The 23,377-nt window shown below is 45.0% G+C and overlaps 1 protein-coding gene across 2 annotated transcripts in view; it reads left to right on the top strand.

Moving 5' to 3' along the window:
* Window positions 1-23,377, top strand: part of CSF2RB (colony stimulating factor 2 receptor subunit beta) — a 118,042-nt gene that overhangs the window by 66,170 nt on the left and 28,495 nt on the right. For both annotated transcript variants that reach the window (XM_077452257.1, XM_077452256.1), the window contains 3 exons: window positions 105-195; window positions 406-475; window positions 9,005-9,090. In XM_077452257.1, coding sequence (XP_077308383.1) covers window positions 105-195; window positions 406-475; window positions 9,005-9,090 — 247 coding nt within the window. The remainder of the gene's footprint in view (window positions 1-104; window positions 196-405; window positions 476-9,004; window positions 9,091-23,377) is intronic.

Raw genomic sequence — 23,377 nt, 5'->3', positions numbered from 1 at the left:
GCTGATTAGTTACCATTGTTTTTTGCATATTACAGATTGCTGTTTGCTTTTTTAAATGTACCCATAATAAATTCCATTTTGTGTTTTTTTTGTTTTTTTTGCAGTTTTAACAACAAACATCATATGCATATTTTCCTTTATAATCTCCGTCACTGGTTCACTGTTAGCATTTTTTGCATTCAGGCATTACAAGAGGTGAGTGTAAATAATAACAACAAGGAGCAATCCATGGGCAAAACCACATGGATGACCTCAAATTACATTATCTACATGACCAAACATTGTTAGTGATTGATTAGAGAATTATGTGGTCAATTGCTAAAGTCAGTAAACTATGGAACAAGTTACACAGAACAGTGCTCACTACCGAGCAATCATTCCAAATAAACTGTGTATCTTTTTCAGGTTGAAGAAAAGGTCGGATGATTCCTTACCCAACCCCAGCAAGAGCAAACTACTCACCGGCTACTCACTGGTGAGTAAAGGGAAAGAAGCATACTGTGAGATAGAGATAGAAATATAAATATGTCAACTTTGATCAGAAAATGGTAGATTGTCATAGCAGTGTCAGTGGAGGCCATAGCAAACAATAGGCAGCTACAGTTTCACCACACTGTAAAGACCATTTCGAAGCCATTGAACCACCACATTCAATGTAATGACCTTATGCCTTTCTTATGACCCCACCTCTTTCTTGTAATGTGCTCTATCGCTTTATTATGTTGCACCTTCCTATCTAGGCTTCTAGGTTTTTGGTTCGGGAAATTTAGTTTTGCTCTCCAGTAACCAGCAGAACTGTGGGTGTGATTGCTTCAGGCTCCTCTGTGCTCTGCAGGCTGCACACCTGGCTGCTGCCCTCTGTTTATTGGAGTTTTCCAGAACATAGTGGGTGGGAGAGGCAAACAAGCAGCCTGAATATTTATGTAATTACAGCCAATACCTGAAGAGGTTTTGTCCAGAAGGTGGTTGGAGGGGGGCATAAATAGTCTGGAGCCTCTGAGAGCTGCGTTCTTATTCAGCAGGAGAAGTTCCCAGCAGGGAGGGCTGCCAGCCTTCCTGGCTGTCCTTCTGAGGGTACTGCCTGCTCTACAGGGTCCCATCCATGCTGAGGGGGTCTGCTCAGTCACAAAACCTTTTCAGGGACTAAAGAGGGGTGCCCCTGAAGACCTGCCTTGGGAGTTCACAGGGGAAGCATGTGTTCTGGAACCAGAGAGTAACATTCCAAGCTAGAAGAACACTCTAAGTACTGACCCAAAGGGGGGAAGAATTTCAATGACTGCTGCTTTTTATCACCCCTGCTGCAACAAGTATGCGGCTTGCCTGGTCTGGGTCATTGGTTCCCACAGAGCCCCAGTACTGTCCACTTATTATCCCACTGCTTAAAGGACTGTTCAGCAGAGCTACTACAAGGAAGAGTGTCCTCATTGTTCCTGTTAGCAATATGTAGTATTCCACAGCTCCCTGAACCCTATTACTGCAACAAACTTTAAAAAGGCACTGTACTGTGAAATCTGGAATCAAAGTGTGAAGTTGCTGTTTGCCTTGCTGCTGCACTAGTGGGAACAGAACCTGGGACTTTAAATCTGCAGCCCTAGTAAAGGGTAGTGTTGCATATATGGTATCCCGTTTACAAATCCGACTACTGTATTTGTATCTTTTAAAGATATTACCTACCTCTTACTAAAAGTTCAGCTACCAATGCCAAACGCGATTTAGGACCACATGTAACTGAAGGAGTTGTGTAAAACCTAAATGCTTTACTTCTCTTCTACAATGTGCTCTGGATGTAGATAAATGTTTTTTTGTCATTGGCAGCAAGGCAGAAAAACTATATTATGAGAGCTATGGAAGCTAGAGATTCAGGCAGGCAGGATTTATAATTGCAGGTGCACCCACATTGCCATAAACAGACAAATTTGTCATCACCACACCTGTGACACGGCATCGTTAACCGCTTCAATACAAGGCACTTTTACCCCCTTCCTGTCCAGGCCAATTTTCAGCTTTCAGCGCTGTCACATTTGACAAATGCACAGTCATGCAACACCCAAATTACATTTTTATCATTCTCTTCCCACAAATAGAGCTTTCTTTTGGTGGTGTTTAACTGCTGTTTTTTTTTTTTTTTTTTATAAAAAAACTAAAAAAGTCCAAAAATTACGTTTTTTTAATCATGGCAACAGAAACTACCCAAATGACCAATCAAAAGTACTGTACTAAAATTTCAGCCACAAGTGCCAGGAAAATTGTTCAGGATGCAAAGAAAAACCCACACCCACTTCAGGTGAAATACAGGACTCTATGAACACATTTCATGTGGCTGTTTCAAGATGCATAAAAAGGAGGCACTTGAGAAAAAATGGGCTGCATGGTCAAGTTGCTAGAAGAAAACCAATACTGTGGAAATGCCACAAATTATCCCCAAATTATCCCACTTACAATACGCCAAACAGCACAGAGACAAGTCTCAAACCTTCTGGCACAAAGTCATTTGGAGCGATGAGACCAAAATTTTGTTTTTGGCCACAACCATAAACGCTACATTTGGAGAGGCATCAACAAGACCTACTATGAAAGGTACAGCATTCCTACTCTGAAACATGGAGGTGGATCATTGATGTTTTGGGGATGTGTGAGCTACAAAGGCACAGGAAATGTTGTCAAAATTTATGGCAAGATGAACGCAGTATGTTATCAAAAAATACCGGAGGAACATTTGAATTCATCAGCCAGGAAGCTGCGCATGGGACGTACTTAGACATTCCAACATGACAATGATCCAAAACACAAGGCCAGGTCGATCTGTCATTGGCTACAGCAGAATAAAGTGAAGGTTCTGGAGTGGCCATCTCATTCTCCTGACCTCAATATCATTGAGCCACTCTGGGGAGATCTCAAACATGCAGTTCATGCAAGACAGCCCAAGAATTTCCAGGAACTGGAGGCTTTTTGCCAAGAGGAATGGGCAGCGTTACCATCTGAGAAGATAAAGAGCCTCATCCACAAATACCACAAAAGACTTCAAGCTGTCATTGATGTTAAAGGGGCAATACATGGTTAAGAACTGGGGTATGTAAACTTTTGATCAGGGTCCTTTGGGTAGTTTCTGTTGCCATTATGATTTAAAAAGAGTAAACACAGTTGATTGATAATAAATGGTTTCAGCCAAACTCTAACCATGAGTGAAAGAAAAGTTTTGTGGTATCATTCATATTCTCTGAAAAATGGCCAGGAAATCATAAATTCTGCCCGGGTATGTAAACTTATGAGCACAACTGTATACGGCGGTGGAAGGTAGTTAAAGGAGATCCTCTGTTTTCAAGCATATATAGAACCTATGATATATATATATATATATACACACTATATTACCAAAAGTATTGGAACACCTGCCTTTATACGCACATGAACTCTAAGGCTGCTTTCACACTGGGGCGGGAGCAGCGTCGGCGGTAAAGCGCCGCTATTTTTAACGGTGCTTTACCGTCGTTTTAGCGGCGGTGTGCGGGCGCTAGCGGGGTGGTTTTAACCCCCGCTAGCGGCCGAAAAGGGGTTAAAAGGGGAAAAGGGGGGGCTGCAGCGGCGCTTTGCCGGCGGTATTGCCGCGGTGTCCCATTGATTTCAATGGGTAGTAGCGGTATAGGAGCGGTGAATACACCGCTCCTTCACCGCTGCAAAGATGCGGCTAGCAGGACTTTTTTCACCGTCCTGCCAGCGCATCGCTCCAGTGTGAAAGCCCTCCGGCTTTCACACTGGAGTTAAAGGGGCCGGTTTTTTTTAGGCGTTACACAGGCGCGATTTTTAGCGCTGTAACGCCTGAATACAGCCCCAGTGTGAAAGCAGCCTAATAGCATCCCAGTCTAAGGCTTGATTCACACCTATGCATTTTTAGTGCTTTTTGCATTTTGCAGATTTGCACTACAGAATGTGTTCCATAGGAAACCATGTTCAATGGACTGTAGTGTAAATCAGCAAAATGCAAAAAGCACTAAAACTGCATAGGTGTGAATCCAGCCTTAGTCCATAGGGTTCAATATTGAGTTGGCCCACCCTTTGCAGCTATAACAGCTTCAACTCTTCTGGGAAGGATTAAGGTGTCAACATATCAATACATTTTGGACAATTTAATGATCACAAATTTGTGGGAACAGTTTGGGGATGGCCCCTTCCTGTTTCAACATGACTGCGCACCATTGCACAAAGCAAGGTCCATAAAGACATGGATGAGCGAGTTTGGGGTGGAGGAACTTGACTGGCCTGCACAGAGTCCTGACCTCAACCCGATAGAACACCTTTGGGATAAATCTAGAGCGGAGACTGCGAGCCAGGTCTTCTCGTCCAACATCAGTGCCTGATCTCACAAATGCGCTTCTGGAAGAATGATCAAACTTTTCCATAGACACACTCCTAAACCTTGTGGACAGCCTTCCCAGAAGAGTTGAAGCTGTTATAGCTGCAAAGGGTGGACCAACTCAATATTGAACCCTACAGACCAAGACCGGGATGCCATTAAAGTTCATGTGCGTGTAAAAGCAGGTGTCCCAATACTTTTGACAATATAGTGTATATATTGGCAATAAAGAACTATGAACCAGTGAACAGTTGATCAATAGCAGATATAGACAACTTACAACCAAAAGATACCACTTGAAAAAGGGAGAAATCAAATTCTTAAAATATTAAATATAGAAGTCTATGTTACTTTATATATATATATATATATATATATATATATATATATATATATATATATATATATATATATATATAGTGCCTGTGATGGGAACAGGTGACGTACAACTATCCAATTTGATTTATTATCATTATCCTTTATCCTCTGTGACAGTGTTGGATGAAATAGATTTTTGCTATATGTCTCCTAATCCTCTGAGGGCACATGCATGGCTGAGACTTCTAATTCTGTTTCACATGCATTTTGAATAGTTACTTCACTGTTTTATGAGTATTGATCTCATGAGGCTTGCAGTGAACCCTAGATTTACATGGATACAAGATCATAGACCAATGGAACTGTTACTCCTTGATGCCACATATAAAAAAAAAATTGTATTCTCAGCCATATTATAGCGATAAAATTGCTGAAGCTTACATAGCTGCAACTCAGAGATAGAAAATCATTATTTGGCTGTTTATTTGTGTAACAACCCCCAGCCCCCCCCCCCCCCCCCCCCCCCGGGTAGGAGCCTCTGAATAGGATGGGTTCTTTTATTCTTAGCCCTAGGTTCCTCAGGAGTTTCAACCTCTCTGACCCACCTGGTAAGGTAATAGCCTGTATAGTCTCACAAACTTGGCAGGCAATGTCTGTCACCCAGCGATATTCCAGCATGGAAAAGAAGAAAGGTAACAGCTCTCTTCAGGGACAACTCAATCCATACACCAGGTCCACTCACAGGTGCCGAGCCTCAATGTGTCCCAACACACTCCAATGCAACAGTAGTAAGAAGAGCCGGCAAAACTGTAATCCTTAAAGTGTCTTTTATTGGTACATTAGAGTGAAAATAAAACAATAAACTGACGCGTTTCAGCAATAGCCTTAGTCTGAGCTATGACTAAGGCTATTGCTGAAACGCGTCAGTTTATTGTTTTATTGTCACTCTGATGTACCAATAAACGCCACTTCAAGGATTACAGTTTTGATGGCTCTTCTTACTACTGTTGCATTGGAGTGTGTTGGGACACATTGAGGCTCGGCACTTGTAAGTGAACCTGGTGTATGGATTGAGTTGTCCCTGAAGAGAGCGCTGTTTTGTTATTGTAAAACAATAATGTTTTACTAGAAAGACAAGTACAGAGTCAATAGTAGAAGTTAGCATTCTGTATTTTGAATATGATCAATAGATAACCACTCTATTACCACATGGATTAAATATAACATTAACATTTTTTTAATATATAGAGCAGGCATATGTAATTAGCTGTTGCAAAACTAGTCCCATCATACTTCTGCCTCTGGGTGTCATGCTTCTGGCTGTCAGTCTTGCAGTGCCTCATGGGACTTGTAGTTCTGCAACAGCTGGAGGTCCGATAATTGCATATCTCTGATATACAGTATATAGAGTATCACTAGCGGAGGCACAGACATTTTGGCAGGTGTATGTCAATGCCAATAGCTGGGAGACTGGGTGGGAATGAACTTCTGCTGTCAGCGGATCTGGTGTATAACAACAAGACAGCATGGGCTTCCAGCCCTCTCACTGACTAATGGACTCAGTGGAAAACACCCTTTCAGTTTGGAGTTTTCACCAATCCAGCATTCTGTAGTCATGGGCTTGCACACCCGTGGTATCTTGACAGCACTAAAGGAGAAGTTGTGAAGTTAACAAGAGTTGCTGACAGGATTCATCTCTGGCCATTGATTGAAACTGAGCCCGTCTGGCTCGGCCTACTTGGTGGTACTGTCTCGTGGACCTGGTCCCTAGACAAAAAGAGTGGCTTTTCCTGGGCAATTCTACTTAAACTCCCCTTGGCCCCCTATTCCACCCCCAAAGCATTCCAGGATATGTAGACCCAGGGCTCTATTACATGGCTGTTGCTTTTGGTTTACACATCCCAAAGTTCCCAGTCTCTTGCATAAAAGCATATGGGTTCTCCACAGTCCTCTCAGACTGACACTCGCCAGCCCACCCAGCTGACTACTCAGGAGATCTCCTGGACGTGCTGACCTGCTTTTGCTCTCCTCCCACTTGCTCCCATGCCTCCAGAATAGATGTCCTCCTTGTGTTGTAGAGGGTCCCTCCAGCACCTGAGCCCCAGGCCTGAGGTCACCCCCTCAGACTAGGGTGCACCCTCAAAGGCTATTGACAGTCTCCTCAGCACTCCATCTCCATCTTCCATCTGACTGCCCCTGCTGGCATGAGTCATGCCTATTTATGAGGTGGCCTGCCCCCTGCCAGCCCATTTGCTGGGGATTAGGTGGGGCCCTTATAAATATTCCAAGCAGCTCCTCCTAGCCTCCACCCGCTACATCTGGAAGCTTCTCCAAGGTTACAAAAACATGGGAAGACACCAGAGATGCTGAGTCATCCAGCCTTCCTGAGTCAGTCAATCCAGACCCAGATTCAAGCCAGGCCTGGCTCTTAGCCAAACCAATTTTCCTATACTAACAAACCTATTTACATCTAGCACACTAGCTAGAGGGTACTACATCAATACCACAGAAAAATAAATAAATAATATGGCAAAATCTCGATCTCCATATTATTGCCATCCAGAGCCTGGCTGCAATTGTTACTCATTTTAAATGGAATTTATCTAACGTTAGGATGTGCTTTTTGCATCCAACTCTATATAACTCTAAATGTGTTGCGCCTTTGAAGTATTTGTAGGCTAATTCTATTTCTTTAGTACTATTTGGAGGATCTCTTGGTATTATACAAAATAATTGTTCTACTGACGACTGAGAAATATATTACTATGCCTCTCTAAACACGTTTGTTTGCATTGGCTATTACATCTAAGTGTTTGAAATTTTTTTGCACAAACTTATACCTACAGCTGTAAAGGTTGGGCTATAAAATTTGCCTTTTCAATGCTGATTGGAGGTCCTCACTTAAAATATGATGAAGATTGTCAGTGTAACAAGATATAACTGTGAAACAATATTAATTTGTGTCATACACTTATCAGCCATAATATTATGAGCACCCACCATTACATTATGAGCACCCACCTAATATTGAGTAGGTCCCCCTTTTGCCGCCAAAACAGCCCTGATCTGTCGAGGCATGGACTCCAAAGTAACATGCACCTGAATGGCATGACCCAGGGTATCCCAGCAGAACATTTCCCAAAGCATCATACTGCCTCCGCCAGCTTGCCTTCTTCCCGTAATGCATCCCAGTGCCATCTTTTCCTCAGGTAAGACACACACTGAGCCATCCACATGATTGAAATGGGAACATAATTCATCAGACCAGGCCAACTTTTTCCATTGCTTTATGATCCAGTTCTGATGCTCACATGCCCATTGTAGGTGCTTTGGCTGTGGACATGGGTCAGCATGGGTGCCCTGACCGGTCTACAACTACGCAGCTCCTTAACAAACTGCGATGCACTGTATGTTTTGACACCTTTATATCAGAGCCAGCATTAACTTTTTCAGCAATTTGTATCAATGAGCGTTGGACATCCATGACCCTGTCGCTGTTTTCCCAGTTTTCCTTCCTTGGACCGCTTTTGGTAGGTCCGGACAACTGCAGACCAGGAACATCCCACAAAAGCTGCAGTTTTTGAGTTGCTCTGACCCGTTGTCTATTACAATTTGGCCCTTGTCAAAGTCACGGAAATCCTTACGCTTGCCCATTTTTTCTGATTTCAACAAATCAGCATCAGGGGCAACATGTTCACTTAGTTAGTTAGTTAGTTAGTTAGTTAGTTAGTTAGTTAGTTAGTAAGGTTGAATAAAGACACCAGTCCATCCAGTTCAACCTGAGTGTCTATAATTGTCCCTATACCTGTACATTACACACAGAAAATAATTAACCTACCTGCATGTCTTTGGAGTGGACTTGCTGCCTAATATATCCCGACAACTTTCAGGTGCCATTGTAATGAGATAATCAATAGCTCATTTTACTTGTCAGTGGTCATAATGTTATCGCTGATCAGTGAATGCTTTAAATATACTTTGGAAAAAATTATGATCCAGTTATGACCATTACTACTGGAAAATAATCTATTAGCCTGTTGACCATTACTCCATTTTTTGGATAATTAAATAGCATTTGGGGATTTTGACCCACTGACTTATTTTAAACTGTTTTAATAAGTGTGACCCTCTATTTATGGGCTTAAAATATTTGTCTTATAAAATCTTTTTGTACTTGTGTAATCCTAGCATTACCATGAGACGTAAAGTTTTTTTCTTTACGTCTCATATAATTATATTATATTATAATTATAAGAGTTTTCGTGTGTAGAGTTTATGTAGCTCCTGGTAGCGTAGTAACATCTTTATATGGAAACTTTGCTTTGTTTTTGTAAGGGATACTGGAAACTGAGCTTCAGCCCATTTACACATCAAGACTTTTATGCAGAAGAGGAAAAACATTCAATATGTGTTCCAATCAGGTGAGAAATAATGACTTTTCTTGTGCATTTTTTACAGTAATACCTGAAAGATTTTTCAACATATACACCTCATGTTTTTTTTTAATTACATTTTTATTAACCACTTGACCTCCGTAAGATTTTGCCCCCTTCATGACAAGGCCTTTTTTTGCTACTCAGCACTTTGCTAATTTAACGGGCAATTGCCTGGCCATGCAATGCTGTATGCAAGTTATGCTATATAAACTAAAGACCAAACATTTGGAAAAGAAACCCCACTATTTTCTACTTTCTGTTATAAATATAAATATCATATCCACTAAAATCAAATGTATTTATAAATTTAGGCCAAAATGTATTCTGCTACATGGCTTTGGTAAGAATATCCCAATAAGTGTATATTAATGGGTTTGTGTGAAAGTTATTGCATCTACAAACTATGGTATATATACTTGAAAATGTATCAATCCTGATGTAAAATGTGTGTCTCATTTCTTGACACCCTTAAAACACCAGGACAGTACAAATACACCCCAAAAGACCCCTTTTTGAAAAGTAGACAGTCTGCGGTATTGGGGAATTCAGCATTTCCTTTGAGTTGCTCTATGGGAGACACCCAAGGGGGCTGCTGGATATCGCCAAGGAAACTTGGGAAAATGAGAGTTCTCCTCACAGGAGTGTGATTGAGCATGTCGCCCTGATGCAAGATAGAATTGCACAGGTAATGCCAATTGTAAAGGAACATTTGACCCAAGCGCAGTTAGCACAGCAGAGAGTGTACAACCGTGGGGCCAAGACACGTACTTTTTCCCCGGGGGATAGGGTCTTGGTGCTAGTCCCTACGGTTGAAAGCAAATTTCTGGCCAAATGGCAAGGTCCATATGAAGTAATTGAAAAAATTAGTGAGGTGAACTACAGGGTTAGACAGCCAGGAAGGCGAAAGCCGGAGCAGATCTATCACGTCAATCTGCTGAAAGCCTGGAGGGATAGGGAATCCCTAGTCGCAGAGACTTTGTCACAAGTACAGCCTGATTGCTTAGTTCCTGAGGTTGTAATAGCAGACACCTTATCAAAAGCCCAACAACAGGAGGTTAAAGAGTTTGTACTTCGTAACAAAGAGATTTTCTCTGAGCTGCCGGGACAAACATCTGGCGTAGAGCATGACATTATCACACCGCCAGGAGAAAGGGTAAAACTAAAACCTTATAGAATACCAGAGGCCCGACGGGAGGCAATACGTGGGGAGGTTCAAAGGATGCTGGAATTGGGTGTGATAGAGGAGTCCCAGAGTGACTGGTCCAGTCCTATCGTACTAGTGCCCAAACCTGATGGGAGCTGGCGGTTTTGTAACGATTTTCGACAATTAAATAAAGTTACAAAATTTGACACCTACCCCATGCCGCGTATAGATGAGTTGATTGACCGGCTGGGAACAGCCCGATATATGACAACTCTTGATCTCACCAAAGGGTATTGGCAAATTCCCCTGGCCGAGTCGGCCAAGGAGAAAACTGTGTTTGTAACCCCAGATGGGGCATTCCAATATAAGAGAATGCCGTTTGGGTTACAGAATGCACCGGCAACATTCCAGCGGAAAATGGATAAGATTCTGAGGCCCCATCAGAAATATGCTGCAGCTTACCTGGATGATGTGATTATTCATAGCACAGACTGGGTCTCACATTTACCAAAAGTACAAGCAGTCCTAGACTCTATCCGGGAAGCTGGGTTTACGGCCAATCCAAAGAAGTGTACCATTGGACAGGAGGAGGCCAAATATCTTGGGTACACTATTGGGAGGGGGGTGATAAAACCCCAAGTCAATAAAGTCGAGGCCATACAGAGTTGGCCACTTCCCAACAGCAAGAAACAAGTACGAGCCTTTCTGGGAATCGCTGGCTATTATCGACGATTCATTCCCCATTTTGCTTCTCAGGCTGTGCCCCTCACCAACCTGACGAAAGGGAAAGAGTCGGTCATGGTTGAATGGTCCCCAGAGGCTGAAGAAGCATTTCAGTCCTTAAAAACAGCCTTATGTAGCCAGCCAGTGTTGTACTCACCAGACTTCTCTAAGGACTTCGTGGTACAAACTGATGCATCAGACGTTGGGTTAGGAGCAGTGTTATCCCAGGTCTGGAACGGGGAAGAGCACCCAGTCATTTACCTCAGCAGGAAGTTGAAGTCCCATGAGGTAAATTACTCCACGATTGAGAAGGAATGTTTAGCAGTGAAGTGGGCTCTAGATTCCCTTCGGTACTATCTGCTAGGTAGGCACTTTGACCTGGTGACTGATCACGCTCCTTTAAAGTGGATGGCTCAAAACAAGGAGACCAATAGAAGGGTAAATAGGTGGTTCCTGGCCCTACAGGAATTTAACTTTACAGTTAAGCATCGCCCTGGTGTTAAAATGGGGAATGTGGATGCTTTGTCTCGGATACATGCGTGTCTGGCTGCTTGTGTTACAACCCCAAGGTTGAAACAAGAGGGGGGGGTATGTGGCAGCACGCAGGTAAAATCACCTGGTTGTATCCAGGATGGGAAATATGTGTGTCCTAGATTCAGGCTTTATGCAGACTTTTACAATTAGAGGGGAAGAGTTAATGAGCCCAGCTGTAGTAAGTGGGCTCATTAAGACCTCTACAAAAAACCCCAGCATGCATAGGGAGATGCTCCATCCTGGAACCAGTTTTGTGTTGTATAGACTGGGGAGTGTGTCACCTGTACTGTGCGGTGAGTTAACGCCTGTGTGGCAAAACCTTTACAACAAAGGCAGGGACTGGTACAGCACAAGGCTGCACCCAGTTGTTAGACAGGGAGTCTACGTGTGTAGTTAGAGGTCAAGCTGACCAGGATTTATTTTCTTGTTTTATTTTGTTTGGCTGTTATATGTATCACTGCATGTAGCATAAATAAACCGGATCTTTTGTTTTTTTAACCTACACCGCTGTCTGCTGTGCCTGACTTTGTGTTGTGAACCCATCCAGGGGGTCACACACACCCGCTGCCGAGCAAACCCCTCACAATATATATATATATTTTTTTTTATTTTTTTTTTTGTGGTTGAACTGGATGGATTTGTGTCTTTTTTCAACCTGACTAACTATGTAACTATGTAGCACATCCTATGGCAAGAATGAAAACAAAATGTGTAGAGTCTCTCCAAAGCACATAAAAGACCCTCATGGTTTTGGGTTTTAGGGAGTACCTCATGCAAACAAACAGATCCATACCAGACTCTTGGATCTGGTACAGATTTTAAAGGGGACTCTATGCAAACAAACAAACAAAAAAAAAGCATTAGGCCCCCCTAAAAATCCATACCAGATCTTTAATTTGAGAATGCAGCCTGGCCCTCTTCTGGACCATACCAGGCCACATGCCCTCAACATTGGGGGGTACCTTAACAGGGGGAATCCCCCCTGGCAAAGTACTTTGTACCCATGTTGATAACATTGGCCTCTTCCCCACAACCCCGGTCAATGGTTGAGGGGGTCTGTGGGCAAGGGACTTATCGGAATCTGTAGGGCCCCCTTACTAATAGGGGGGACACCAGATACTGGTTTGGCAAGCTCCCCAAGCTGTCATCAGTTATATAAGGGAATGGGCATATTTGGGCAGTGATTTTACCGTTGCCCCCACTCGTTTGCATACGTGGTGGGGATTAACAGGGATTTCAACAGTTCCTTGGGACATAGCAGGTTAAAGCTTCCTTAGGAATCACAGATGCATAAACTTGTAATATATAGAAGTTGTAGAAATACTGCTTATGTGTAAGATGTTCTGCTCCTGCTGAACAAGAGAGCTGAACAGGCACAGGTTTAGGTGGTTGTCCATATGCCTAACTGTCAGCTCATCCCTACTGTGCATATACAAATCTAACTTTGCTGTCATGCATTTGCGCACATGGTCCCAAGATTTGTCCACTAGCCATTGCTTGAGAATACAGTGCATTCAGAAAGCATTCACAGCGCTTCACTTTTTCCACATTTTGTTATGTTACAGCCTTATTCCAAAATGGATTAAATTCATTATTTTCTTCAAAATTCTACAAACAATACCCAATAATGACATTGTGAAAGAAGTTTGTTTGAAATCTTTGCAAATTCATTAAAAATAAAAAATTAAATTAAAAAAAAATCACATGTACATAAGTATTTACAGCCTTTGCCATGACATTCAAAATTTAGCTCAGGAAAATCCTGTTTCCACTGATCATTCTTTAGGTGTTTCTACAACTTGATTGGAGTCCACCTGTGGTAATTCAGTTGATTGAACATGATTTGGAAAGGCACACACCTGTCTATATAAGGTTCCACGGTTAACAGTGCATTCCAGAGCACAAACCAAGCCATGAAGTCCAAGGAATTGTCTGTAGACCTCCGAGACAGGATTGTATCAAGGCTCAGATCTGGGGAAGGGTACAGAAACATTTCTGCAGCATTGAAGGTCCCAATGAGCACAAGAAGTTTGGAACCACCGGGACTTTTCCTATAGTGGGCCACCTGACCAAACTGAGTCCAGAGAGAGACCCCCACGTCATTTTTTTTTTAAATTTGACGCAGGGTTCCCCTTAATATCCATACCAGACCTGAAGGGCCTGGTAATTGAATTTGGGGGAACCCCACGCTTTATTTTTATTTTTTTATCAATGACTTTCAATGAGTGTTTTCTGTATTATGGGGAGCCGACAATTCATTATAGCCGCGAGTGATTTTAAAGGACTTTTTTTACTGCAGAAATGACACTTTGTGCAGGGACAGTTCTAAGCACGGGAAACATGCGCCCCTTCACAGGCATACTATAGACACCCCCCAGGTACGAAATTTAAAGGAATATTATACTTTTATTATTTCACTTTAATCATTATTAAAATCACTGCTCCCGAAAAAACTGCCATTTTTAAAACTTTTTTTTTGCATTGATACATGTCCCCTGGGGCAGGACCCAGGTCCCCAAACACTTTTTAGGACAGTAACTTGCATATAAGCCATTAAAATTAGCACTTTAGATTTTGAACGTTGGAGTCCCATAGACTTTAAAGCGGTTCTGCACCTAAAATAAAAATATTAAAAGCCAGCAGCTACTAATATTGCAGCTGCTGACTTTTAATAAATGGACACTTACCTGCCCCAGGGTCCAGCGATGTCAGCGGCAGATGACGAGCGATCGCTCGTCTCTCTGCTGCCCCCGCCGCCATCCTCTGTCAGGGAATCGGGAAGTGAAGCATTGCGGCTTCACTGCCCAGTTCCCTACTGCGCATCCCATGTCCTGGGAACTGCGTGTTTGCCAGAACACAACGGGGGGTGGGGCATCTGCGGGGGTCTGCGGCGGTCTGTCCCGGAAGTGGGTGCAGATACCTGGATTATCCAGGTAACTGCACCCCCCTCCCCCCTGAAAGGTGCCGATTGTGGCACCGGAGGGGGGGAGGGATCAGATTAGCGGAACTTCCACTTTAGGGTGGAGAACCGCTTTAATAGGGTTCTAAAGATCACACGAAGTATGCTATATACTAGCTCCGTCGAATCTTCTTTATACATTCGACAGACACCATAAACGTTCAAAGACAGATTCGACTGTAATTCATGTGGATTTTCGGACGAATGCAATTTTTGAACGAAAAATAAAATAAATAAAAACGAATTTCGGGAATAACTAAATACATTTATTTTTCGGACGAAAACAAAATTCCGAAACAAAATATTTCACTCTGCACATGTCTAAACTGAAGGACTCTCAAACCATGAGAAACAAAATTCTCTGGTCTGATGAAACAAAGATTGGGTTCTTTGGCCTGAATGGCAAGCATCATGTCTGGAGGAAACCAGGCACCGCTCATCACCTAGTCAATACCATCACTACAGTGAAGCATGGTGGTGGCAGCATCATGCTGTTAGGTGTTTTTCAGTGGCAGGAACTGGGAGACTAGTCAGGATTGAGGGAAAGATGAATGCAGCAATGTACAGAGACATCCTTGATGAAAACACGCTCCAGATCGCTCGGGGGCAAAGCTTCATCTTCTAACAGGACAACGACCCTAAGCACACAGCCAAGATAACAAAGGAGTGGCTACAGGAAAACTCTGTGAAAATCCTGGAGTAGCCCAGCCAGAGCCCAGAATGAACTTGATTGACCATCTCTGGAGAGATCTGAAAAATTACTGTGCACCGACCTCCCCATCCAACCTGATGGAGCTTGAGAGGTCCTGCAAAGAAGAATGGGAGAAACTGACCAAAAATAGGCATGCCAAAATTGTAGCATCATACTCAAAAAAACTTGAGGCTGCAATTGGTGGCCAAAGGTGCTTCAACAGAATATTGAGCAAAGGCTGTGAATACTTATGTACCTGGGATTTTTTTTCTCGGTTTTTATTTTTAATAAATTTGCAAAGATTTCAAACAAACTTCTTTCACGTTGTCATTATGTTTGTAGAATTTTGAGGAAAATAATGAATAAAATCCATTTTGGAATAAGGCTGTAACATAACAAAATGTGGAAAAAGTGAAGCGCTGTGAATACTTAGTGATAGCACTCTATGTTAGCCCTTGTACACACGGTCGGACATTCTGACGGAAAATGTCCGATTGGACCGTGTTGTCGGATAATCCAACTGTGTGTGGGCTACATCGGACTGTTTCCGTCGGAACATCCGATGGACAAAGTTTTAGAGCTGGGCTATAAAACTTTCCGACAACATGATCCGATCAGACTTTGTCCGATTGTGTGTAGAGAATTCCTATTGGACAAAGTGCCACGCATGCTCAGATCAAATTCCTAGACCAAAGCTATTGGCTACTAGCCTGACCGTAGTCCCGTCGTAATTAAATAACATCATCACGTTACGTACGATCGGATTTTCTGACAACTTTGTCCGACCGTGTGTATGCAACACCAGTTTCGGACAAAATCCGTCGGACAAAATCCAACGGATTTTGTTGTCGGAATGTCCAACCATGTGTACAAGGGCTAAGGATTGTTTTTTTTCTTCATCGATTCAAATATTTTCATTTATACAACCGTTTATGTCTAATTAAATAAAAAATAAACATTGTTTTTTTTTTTTTTTTTTTTTTTTAATGAAACCCTATGTACTGAAATGTAGTCTAAATCAATAATTAAGCACCACTACTATCTGCTATAACATGCATCAGATGGCTGTACTGAGTACAGCCATGTTTCTGTAGCACTGTACAAACAAGTTTGTATGATTTTGTCTGGAGAGGGAGAGTAAGCCCTTCTCATCCTTGATGGCAATGTTGGATTGCCTTTAGCAGATGGGGTAAATGTAGGATTTAGGGTGTTTTAATAAAGGCTATTCCAACTGCCTATGGTGCTAGTAGCAAAGCATAATACCAGCTCTCATCAATAAAATGTTTTTTTTTTTTCTTCTATTAAGTTTTTATTACATTTTATGACCTACAGAGAATATACCTGTCACATAGTAAAGGTCATATACAACTGAACAATGATAAGAAACTGGCAGACATGTTTAAGTAAAATGTTTAATGCCAAATCGTGATACTTAAAAAGATAATGCCATTGAATAATATAAGAAAAAAGTATAGAGTTAGCTTATGGTCTCTGCAAATGTGTTGTATACAAAATGCTAAATGTTAAGAAAATATAGTGCCATTTTCTGGAGTCTGTGTATATACTGCCAGCACTAGGTGTCTAAAAATTGTAGTGCCAGCTGCTCTTTTAAAGCACCTAGTCAATGATTAAAGACAATAAAATATGGTGTGTCAGAAGCATGCATAATCTAACTAAAGTTTACACAATTTTCAAACTCAAAGTGGAACAAAAGCCTAAAAAATGGTAGGAGATTTCTTCTGACCCTTCCCCCAAAATCCCCTTCTTCCTAGCAATCTTTTATTTTTGTCGTGTGCATTGGCTGCAGCACACTGTCGGCCCACTCTCAGCATCTGTAAGAAGCTGATAATGGATAGTTTAAAGCAGACCTCCACCCTGAAGTGGAAGTTCCACTCATCTAATCCCTCCCCCCCTCCGGTGCCACAATCTGTACCTTTCAGGGGGGAGGGGGGTGCAGTTACCTGGATAATCCAGGTATCTGCACCCACTTCCGGGACAAGACCGTCGCAGACCGCTGCAGATGCCCCCCGTTGTGTTCTTGGAAACACACAGTTCCCAGGACACAGCGAGGACCAGTAGAGACGCGCAGCGCGACTCGTGCATGTGCAGTAGGGAACCAGGCAGTGAAGCTGCAATGCTTCACTTCCCGATTCCCTGACAGAGGATGGCGGAGGGGGCAGCAGAGAGACGAGCGATTGCTCGTCATCTGCCGCCGACATCGCTGGACCCTGGGACAGGTAAGTGTCAATTTATTAAAAGTCAGCAGCTGCAATATTTGTAGCTGCTGGCTTTTAATATTTTTTTTAAAAGGTGCAGTTCCTCTTTAACTTCAGCATGCATGCACAGGAGTTACATTAGCAATGGCTGCCCAACAGCTGGAGAGAAACATAGGAGAAATTGTCAGCAGCTGTGGCAAAGCTTTTTTTACCATTTACCCTTTATTGTAGAAATATGTATTTTATATATTTAATGCAGAGTGTGCCCATGACAAAGAGAGAACACGGCAAATATTTCATTTTAAATTCTCTCTTTCTCTGATTGAAATGCTATATGGTCTTACTGAACATAGCAGGCAAGGAGGAGGAGGGAGAGCAGATAATTTAACACAAGTAAGTTGTGTGTGTAATTTGAAGACTAAGCTACTGAGCTCCGTAAACAACTGGTCAACAAAAATTGATAGGTAGACATAAAAATGGGCATGGAGATCCACCTGCTTGCTGTAATTATGAAAGAATCATATTAAATGTTGCATATTAGTCTGTTAACAAAACATATATTTTATTTCGATGTTCATGGTTCTGAACAAAATAACTAAAGAAAATAAAAATGAAACACTAGTCTTCCCTTTACACTTTGCTTAAAAAAAAAAAAAAAAACACCAGACAAGGAGTTGTAAAGGCAGAAGGTTTTTTTTATCTTAATGCATTCAATCAAAGTCAGTTAGCCAATTAGGAGAGAGAGGGGGCATGGCTGAATGGCAGCTCGGTGTCTGAATGGACACATGGAGCTGCAGCTTGGCTCGGGTGCCCCCATAGCAAGCTGTTTGCTGTGGGTGCACTCGACAGGAGGGAGGGGCCCGGAGCACAGAAGAGGGACCCGAGAAGAGGAGGATCTGGGCTGTTCTGTGCAAATCCATTGCAATAGAGTAGGTAAGTATAATATGTTTGTTATTTTTAATTTTTTTTAGGAACAAGACTTTACAGTCACTTTAAAGAGGACAATGTCTATCTGCCCATAGTTAGCCTACCCCAGTGTCTGCTGGCACTTAGATTGTGGAAAATCTTTCTGCAGGGTGAGAGTGAGAGTTTCATTGTCATGTACTTTTGACAGTACGGTGTGAGTTTACCCGGTGTTTGTTACATGTTGGTGGCAGCATGGTGAGATCTGGCGGAAGTGGGATCTGACCCGCTGTTTTTAAAAAACCCATTTGATGTTAAAAAATCCTTTCATCGCAGGTATCTGGGGTGCATCTGCCTAGCTGACATTAATCAAATTCATTATAATCCCAAACTCTTGTACTGTTGGAAAGTGAAAGCCTAATCCTAATCCTGCCTGTGAGCTGTTCCCTTATGTGGTGACTATGATAGCATTCTTACTGATACAACCCACTCCCCTATTAGAAAAACAGAAATGGAAGGCGCGTACACCTAGTGCATTACCAAAGATAATTTAATAATAAAAATGTTTTATATAAAAGTGGGTACTCACAAAATGCAACTGACAAAAGGCCATAAAAACAATGCATGGACATGCACATAACACGGGGTACAGGTAACGCGTTTTGGGGGCGCACCTGTGCGTTAGCTGTACTCCGTGTTCTGTGCATGTCCATGCATTGTTTTTATGGCCTTTTGTCAGTTGCATTTTGTGAGTACCCACTTTTATATAAAACATTTTTATTATTAAATTATCTTTGGTAATGCACTAGGTGTGCACACCTTCCATTTCTGTTTTTCTTGTAGTTCCTTTCAAATTACCCCATCTGAGGAAGGCAGCATCCACCCAGTTTTGGATATCAATATATACCTTTCACACCACCATTGTATTTGATATCTGTTACTCCACACCTTGGAAGACCTATTAGTGCTGGAAGTGACTGTGTTTTTTGTAAACCTACTCCTATTCACTTACTGTATAACCCCACTACATTGCTTTTGGCCTCCATGTGCCTTCAAACCAGCCCCCTCTGTACAGCCGAGAGAGGATCTTTTCATGTGGCTTTGAAAGCAACATTTGAAATACACAAATCCTTCAAGTATAGGCTTGGAGCATGCATTCACGCTGTTACACAACAAGGTGCAAGTAGAAAAGTTATTTTTTACTTCTTATTTTAAAAGGCCAAGCTGTCCAGAAATTGTTTTATTTACAGGGGTTTGGGCAAACTATCTAGCACTGACACAGAGAGTCCCGGAGCAGAAGGAGAGAAAAGGATAAGCGTAGGGACGGCATGACAGGTGTGGACAGCACAGTCATGCTTGTAAGGAAAAAATAATTTGTCTCCTTTAAGAAAAGGGGAGTGGCCGGAGCAGGGGAGGCGCTCGGGCTAGAAAACTATTAGGCAGGAAGGAGAGTGACGTCAGTAGTGAGCGGCGGAGGAAAAGATTCCACACACCCTCACCGCTCTTCCTCCTCGATCCATGGACGGCTGTGTTGGCTGCGGAGGAGTCATTCCGGCACAGCTACAAGCGGCTGCAGCGGTGGCACAGAGGTATGTCACGGCTGCAAGCACGGGCAGGGGGGCCGGTATGCGGAGGATGGGACGAATGGCAGACGGGGGGGGGACCTGTGACTCCACGTGCCCGGCGGGCTCTACAGCCGGAGCACCTCAGCCAGATACTTCAACGGGGCTCTGTGGCCAGCAGGGACTCCACGTGCTCGGCGGTCACTACAGCCGGAGCACTTCAGCCTGCCACCTCACCAGGGCTCGGTGCCAGCGAGTGCAGCTAGATGGGAACGTGAGAGAGAGCATCACACCTCTCCCCCCTCCCCCACGGCGAACAGAAGCCCCGGGGTTTCAGGGGGGGTGAGAGACGCACGCAGTTGCAAGAGTGCGGGGGGGGAGCCCAACACGACTCATGGCTCCGTTCCGTTCCCCCTCCCCCCCGTCCCCATTACTCGTCGCAGAGGCCTGGTGCACGCGGCCAGTTTTGACGGAGCAGGTCTGAACAGCGGCACGGGTGGTGGGTCAGGCGGCAGGGTAGGCCCGCTGTCCCACGCGACCTGAGGGAGGACAGGAGGAGCGCGGCGTTGGTGGGGAGCGTGGTCTGAGTTCGAACTGCTGTTGCTGAGACCGGGAGCCCAGCTATGCGGGCACCAAGCGGGTCGGTGCGACAGGACGGTGAGCAGGATGGGAGCGACATCACCGAACCCCAGCAACCTGAGCAGGACCCTCTGGGGGGTGCAGCCAGTGGCCGTTCGGACGGAGGAGGACAGCAACTGATCGGAGGGAGAACCGTCCGGGTCGGAGAAGGACGAGGACCGGGGACATTCTGCAGCGGTGGATTCCAGAGTGGCGGCTGGTGGGCCCAGTCCTGGACAGCCCGGTGAGTGCAATTCTTCCTTTTCTGTTTTCTCTTTCTATAACTAGTGGTAGATCGGGGTGGACAGCAGGGCCCCCCGGTGGTGGGTAGTTTGTTAGGGGGCAGGCGGTGATAGGCCCCGCGCAGAACATCCCAGGCACCGCATACGTAAGGAGCGTGCCACGGCGGCTACACAGCTGGCTTCGGGGGGGATACCAGAGGGGATGTCACGTACCTGGTGGACGAGCCTGGAATGCAGGGAGCGGCCCCTCGTAGCCCCTGGCTCAAGAACCCCTGGAGGTGGTAACAGAGATTCGAAAGTTCAGGGGGCACAAGTGCCTGGCAAGTGAAGGCAGTTCCGGATAACAACAGCAACACGGACAGCAGTCAGCAGGAGACAGCAGGCACAGACAGGTGGACTGGCAAGACAACGGTCGTCAGTGGAGACAGCGGACACTGGCAGATCAAGGCAGGAACAGCAGGCACAAGCAGATCCGGACGGATCAGTAGACAGCAGCAGAATCGGGTACAGGCAGGGTCGGCAGCAGGCGGGCAATACAGTACAAGGGTAGAGGCAGAGACGTGGTCAGACAGGCAGGTAGTCGGTGGCAGGCAGCAAACAAACGTGGTCAAGAACAAGCCGGGTCACAGGAATCAAGGTAACAGGTAACTGGTAAACAGAATCTCCGAACACGCTGTAGACTGGACAGCAAGAGGGGAGTGGAAACCGAGTCCTTAAGAAGCCTTTAGGGCGCCAAAGCGGTCGCACGACGGGTCTGCGTGCCCCCGCGGGTGGCCGTGCGCCCGTTCGTGACCCCGCGCACCCGCGTGCGCTCGTTCGCCACGTCGCGCACCCGCGTGCGCCCGATCGTACCGACACGCACCCGCGTGCGTCCGTTCGCGTTAACACGCGCTAAAGGGAAACGACGGGTTCTCAACATTGGACCTCTGTGGGCAGATCTCCCATGAACGATCGGGACGCCAGGACGGTCGTGACAGGGGATGACCATCTAAAGACCGAGGTAATGGGAAATGTGGAAAGGGGAATGGGTGGAGATCTTCTCATTATTGCCGATAGGGAGATTCAACCTGGGTGCGACAATCACAGAGATCTGCTGATTTCTTCTACCCACCCCCTTCTTCACGCTGGGTTGCAGGCGTTCACCATCCAGGCAAGTGGGGGGGCGGGAAGGAGGCCCCCTAACACGGCTCGATGCGGTTCTGATACCTGGCAGCCTGTAGCGTCAGACGTATGGCGGTAGGGCTGGGCTGCGGGACGATTAATTTTTGACAACGATTGGATGTCTGACAGACACTGCGATGGGATCACTCGGATAGTTGCCAGTACATGCAGCTTACGACAGCGGAGCGGGCTCCTAATCAGTTTCAGGCAGGGGACTGAGGTCCTGCAGCCTCTGGACAACCGACCACGAAGTAAATTCTGGGCGAGCTGTTGCTTTAGACACGCGTGCTGGCCGCGGGGGGTTCCCGGGCGCTGGAAGGTGGTTCGGATGTGGAGGGACGACGACGGTGGATGGTTTGGACGCTTCCTTTTTCCCAGCAGTACCCGACCGGTAATCGGCTCAGGTGTTGGAATCGGGTTTCGCGAGCGGTCACAATACCACGCGCCCCCCTCCCTTCTTTAGGCCGGTTCCGGTTACTGACCGGTTGGTTTATCCATTGCTTGTGGTTCCCGGAAAAGAGCCCAATATGTTGGGAGGGATTCACCACCTTTCCCATCCAGAGTGTGGGTTGATTAAGGCTTTGATGGCTCAGGAGGGGCATGTGGTTTTCAGGTACTTGTTGGGGTGCAGCGGTATCACGGGCCGGCGATGGGTGGGGGTCACGGTGGTCGGACGCTGATAGTGAATCAGCTTTCCGGCTTTTGCCAGTTCATCCAGACAGTTTCCGTCTGCCAGACTGTACGTGGCAGGTGGTATGCTTTGTAGATCATTGTCTCCCATGCGATGCTCCTTCCCATGCGTTTTTCTTCACAACGCTCAGTTCCGTTTTTTGGGAATGGGTGGTGCGGGATATCACTGCGATCAACTCGGTCATTCAATATCTGGTGGACTTCAGATGCATTTGCCAACCGGGTTACACCATTTGCGCCGTCCCGTTGGGGACCGTGCGACATATAGCGGAACATTTCGGGGTACCGCTAACAATGGGTAAGACGGAGGGCCTCACGTCTGCCACGGTTTTTTCAGGGCATGGAAGTGGATTCAATGGGAAGGGAATGCGATTATCGAGGGACAAGCGGGGAAAGTTCAAGGCTGACGTTGTGGACCATTGCTAGGCGAGAGTTATTGTTCATCAGCTACAAACGTTGTGGGTTAGACACATAAATAAATAAACATATACATGAGAATTTGCTTGCTTGACTTTCCATGGGCAGGTTTTTGCCGCCGGCTGGCGGCAGAATCTGAGTTAGTCGAGGTCCCTAAGGATTTCAGAAGTCTCAACAGTGAGCCCAGGGGGGACTTGCGGGGGTGGCAGGACATCCTGGAGTCGTTTTATGGGCATGCTCTAATGAGGTCTGGGCCCATCGGTATATTCTAGGGGGATTGTCACGTAGGCTGTGGGCCCCGTGGGCTATGGGGGCCTGTTTTTCGGGAAAAGGCAGCGCTGCCCTTGTCCCCCAGCGAGGGGGGAGGCTCGGTTCTTGAGGAACTTGGTTCATCTGGAACGGTTTCAGACTG

Source organism: Lithobates pipiens, unplaced genomic scaffold (assembly GCF_037356315.1).
Source record: "Lithobates pipiens isolate NorthernLeopardFrog02 unplaced genomic scaffold, aLitPip1_a1.2 Scaffold_23, whole genome shotgun sequence".
NCBI classification, from domain to species: Eukaryota; Metazoa; Chordata; class Amphibia; order Anura; family Ranidae; genus Lithobates; species Lithobates pipiens.
Note: the sequence above shows the minus strand (reverse complement) of the source record. Positions and strands in the feature narration are given on the sequence as shown.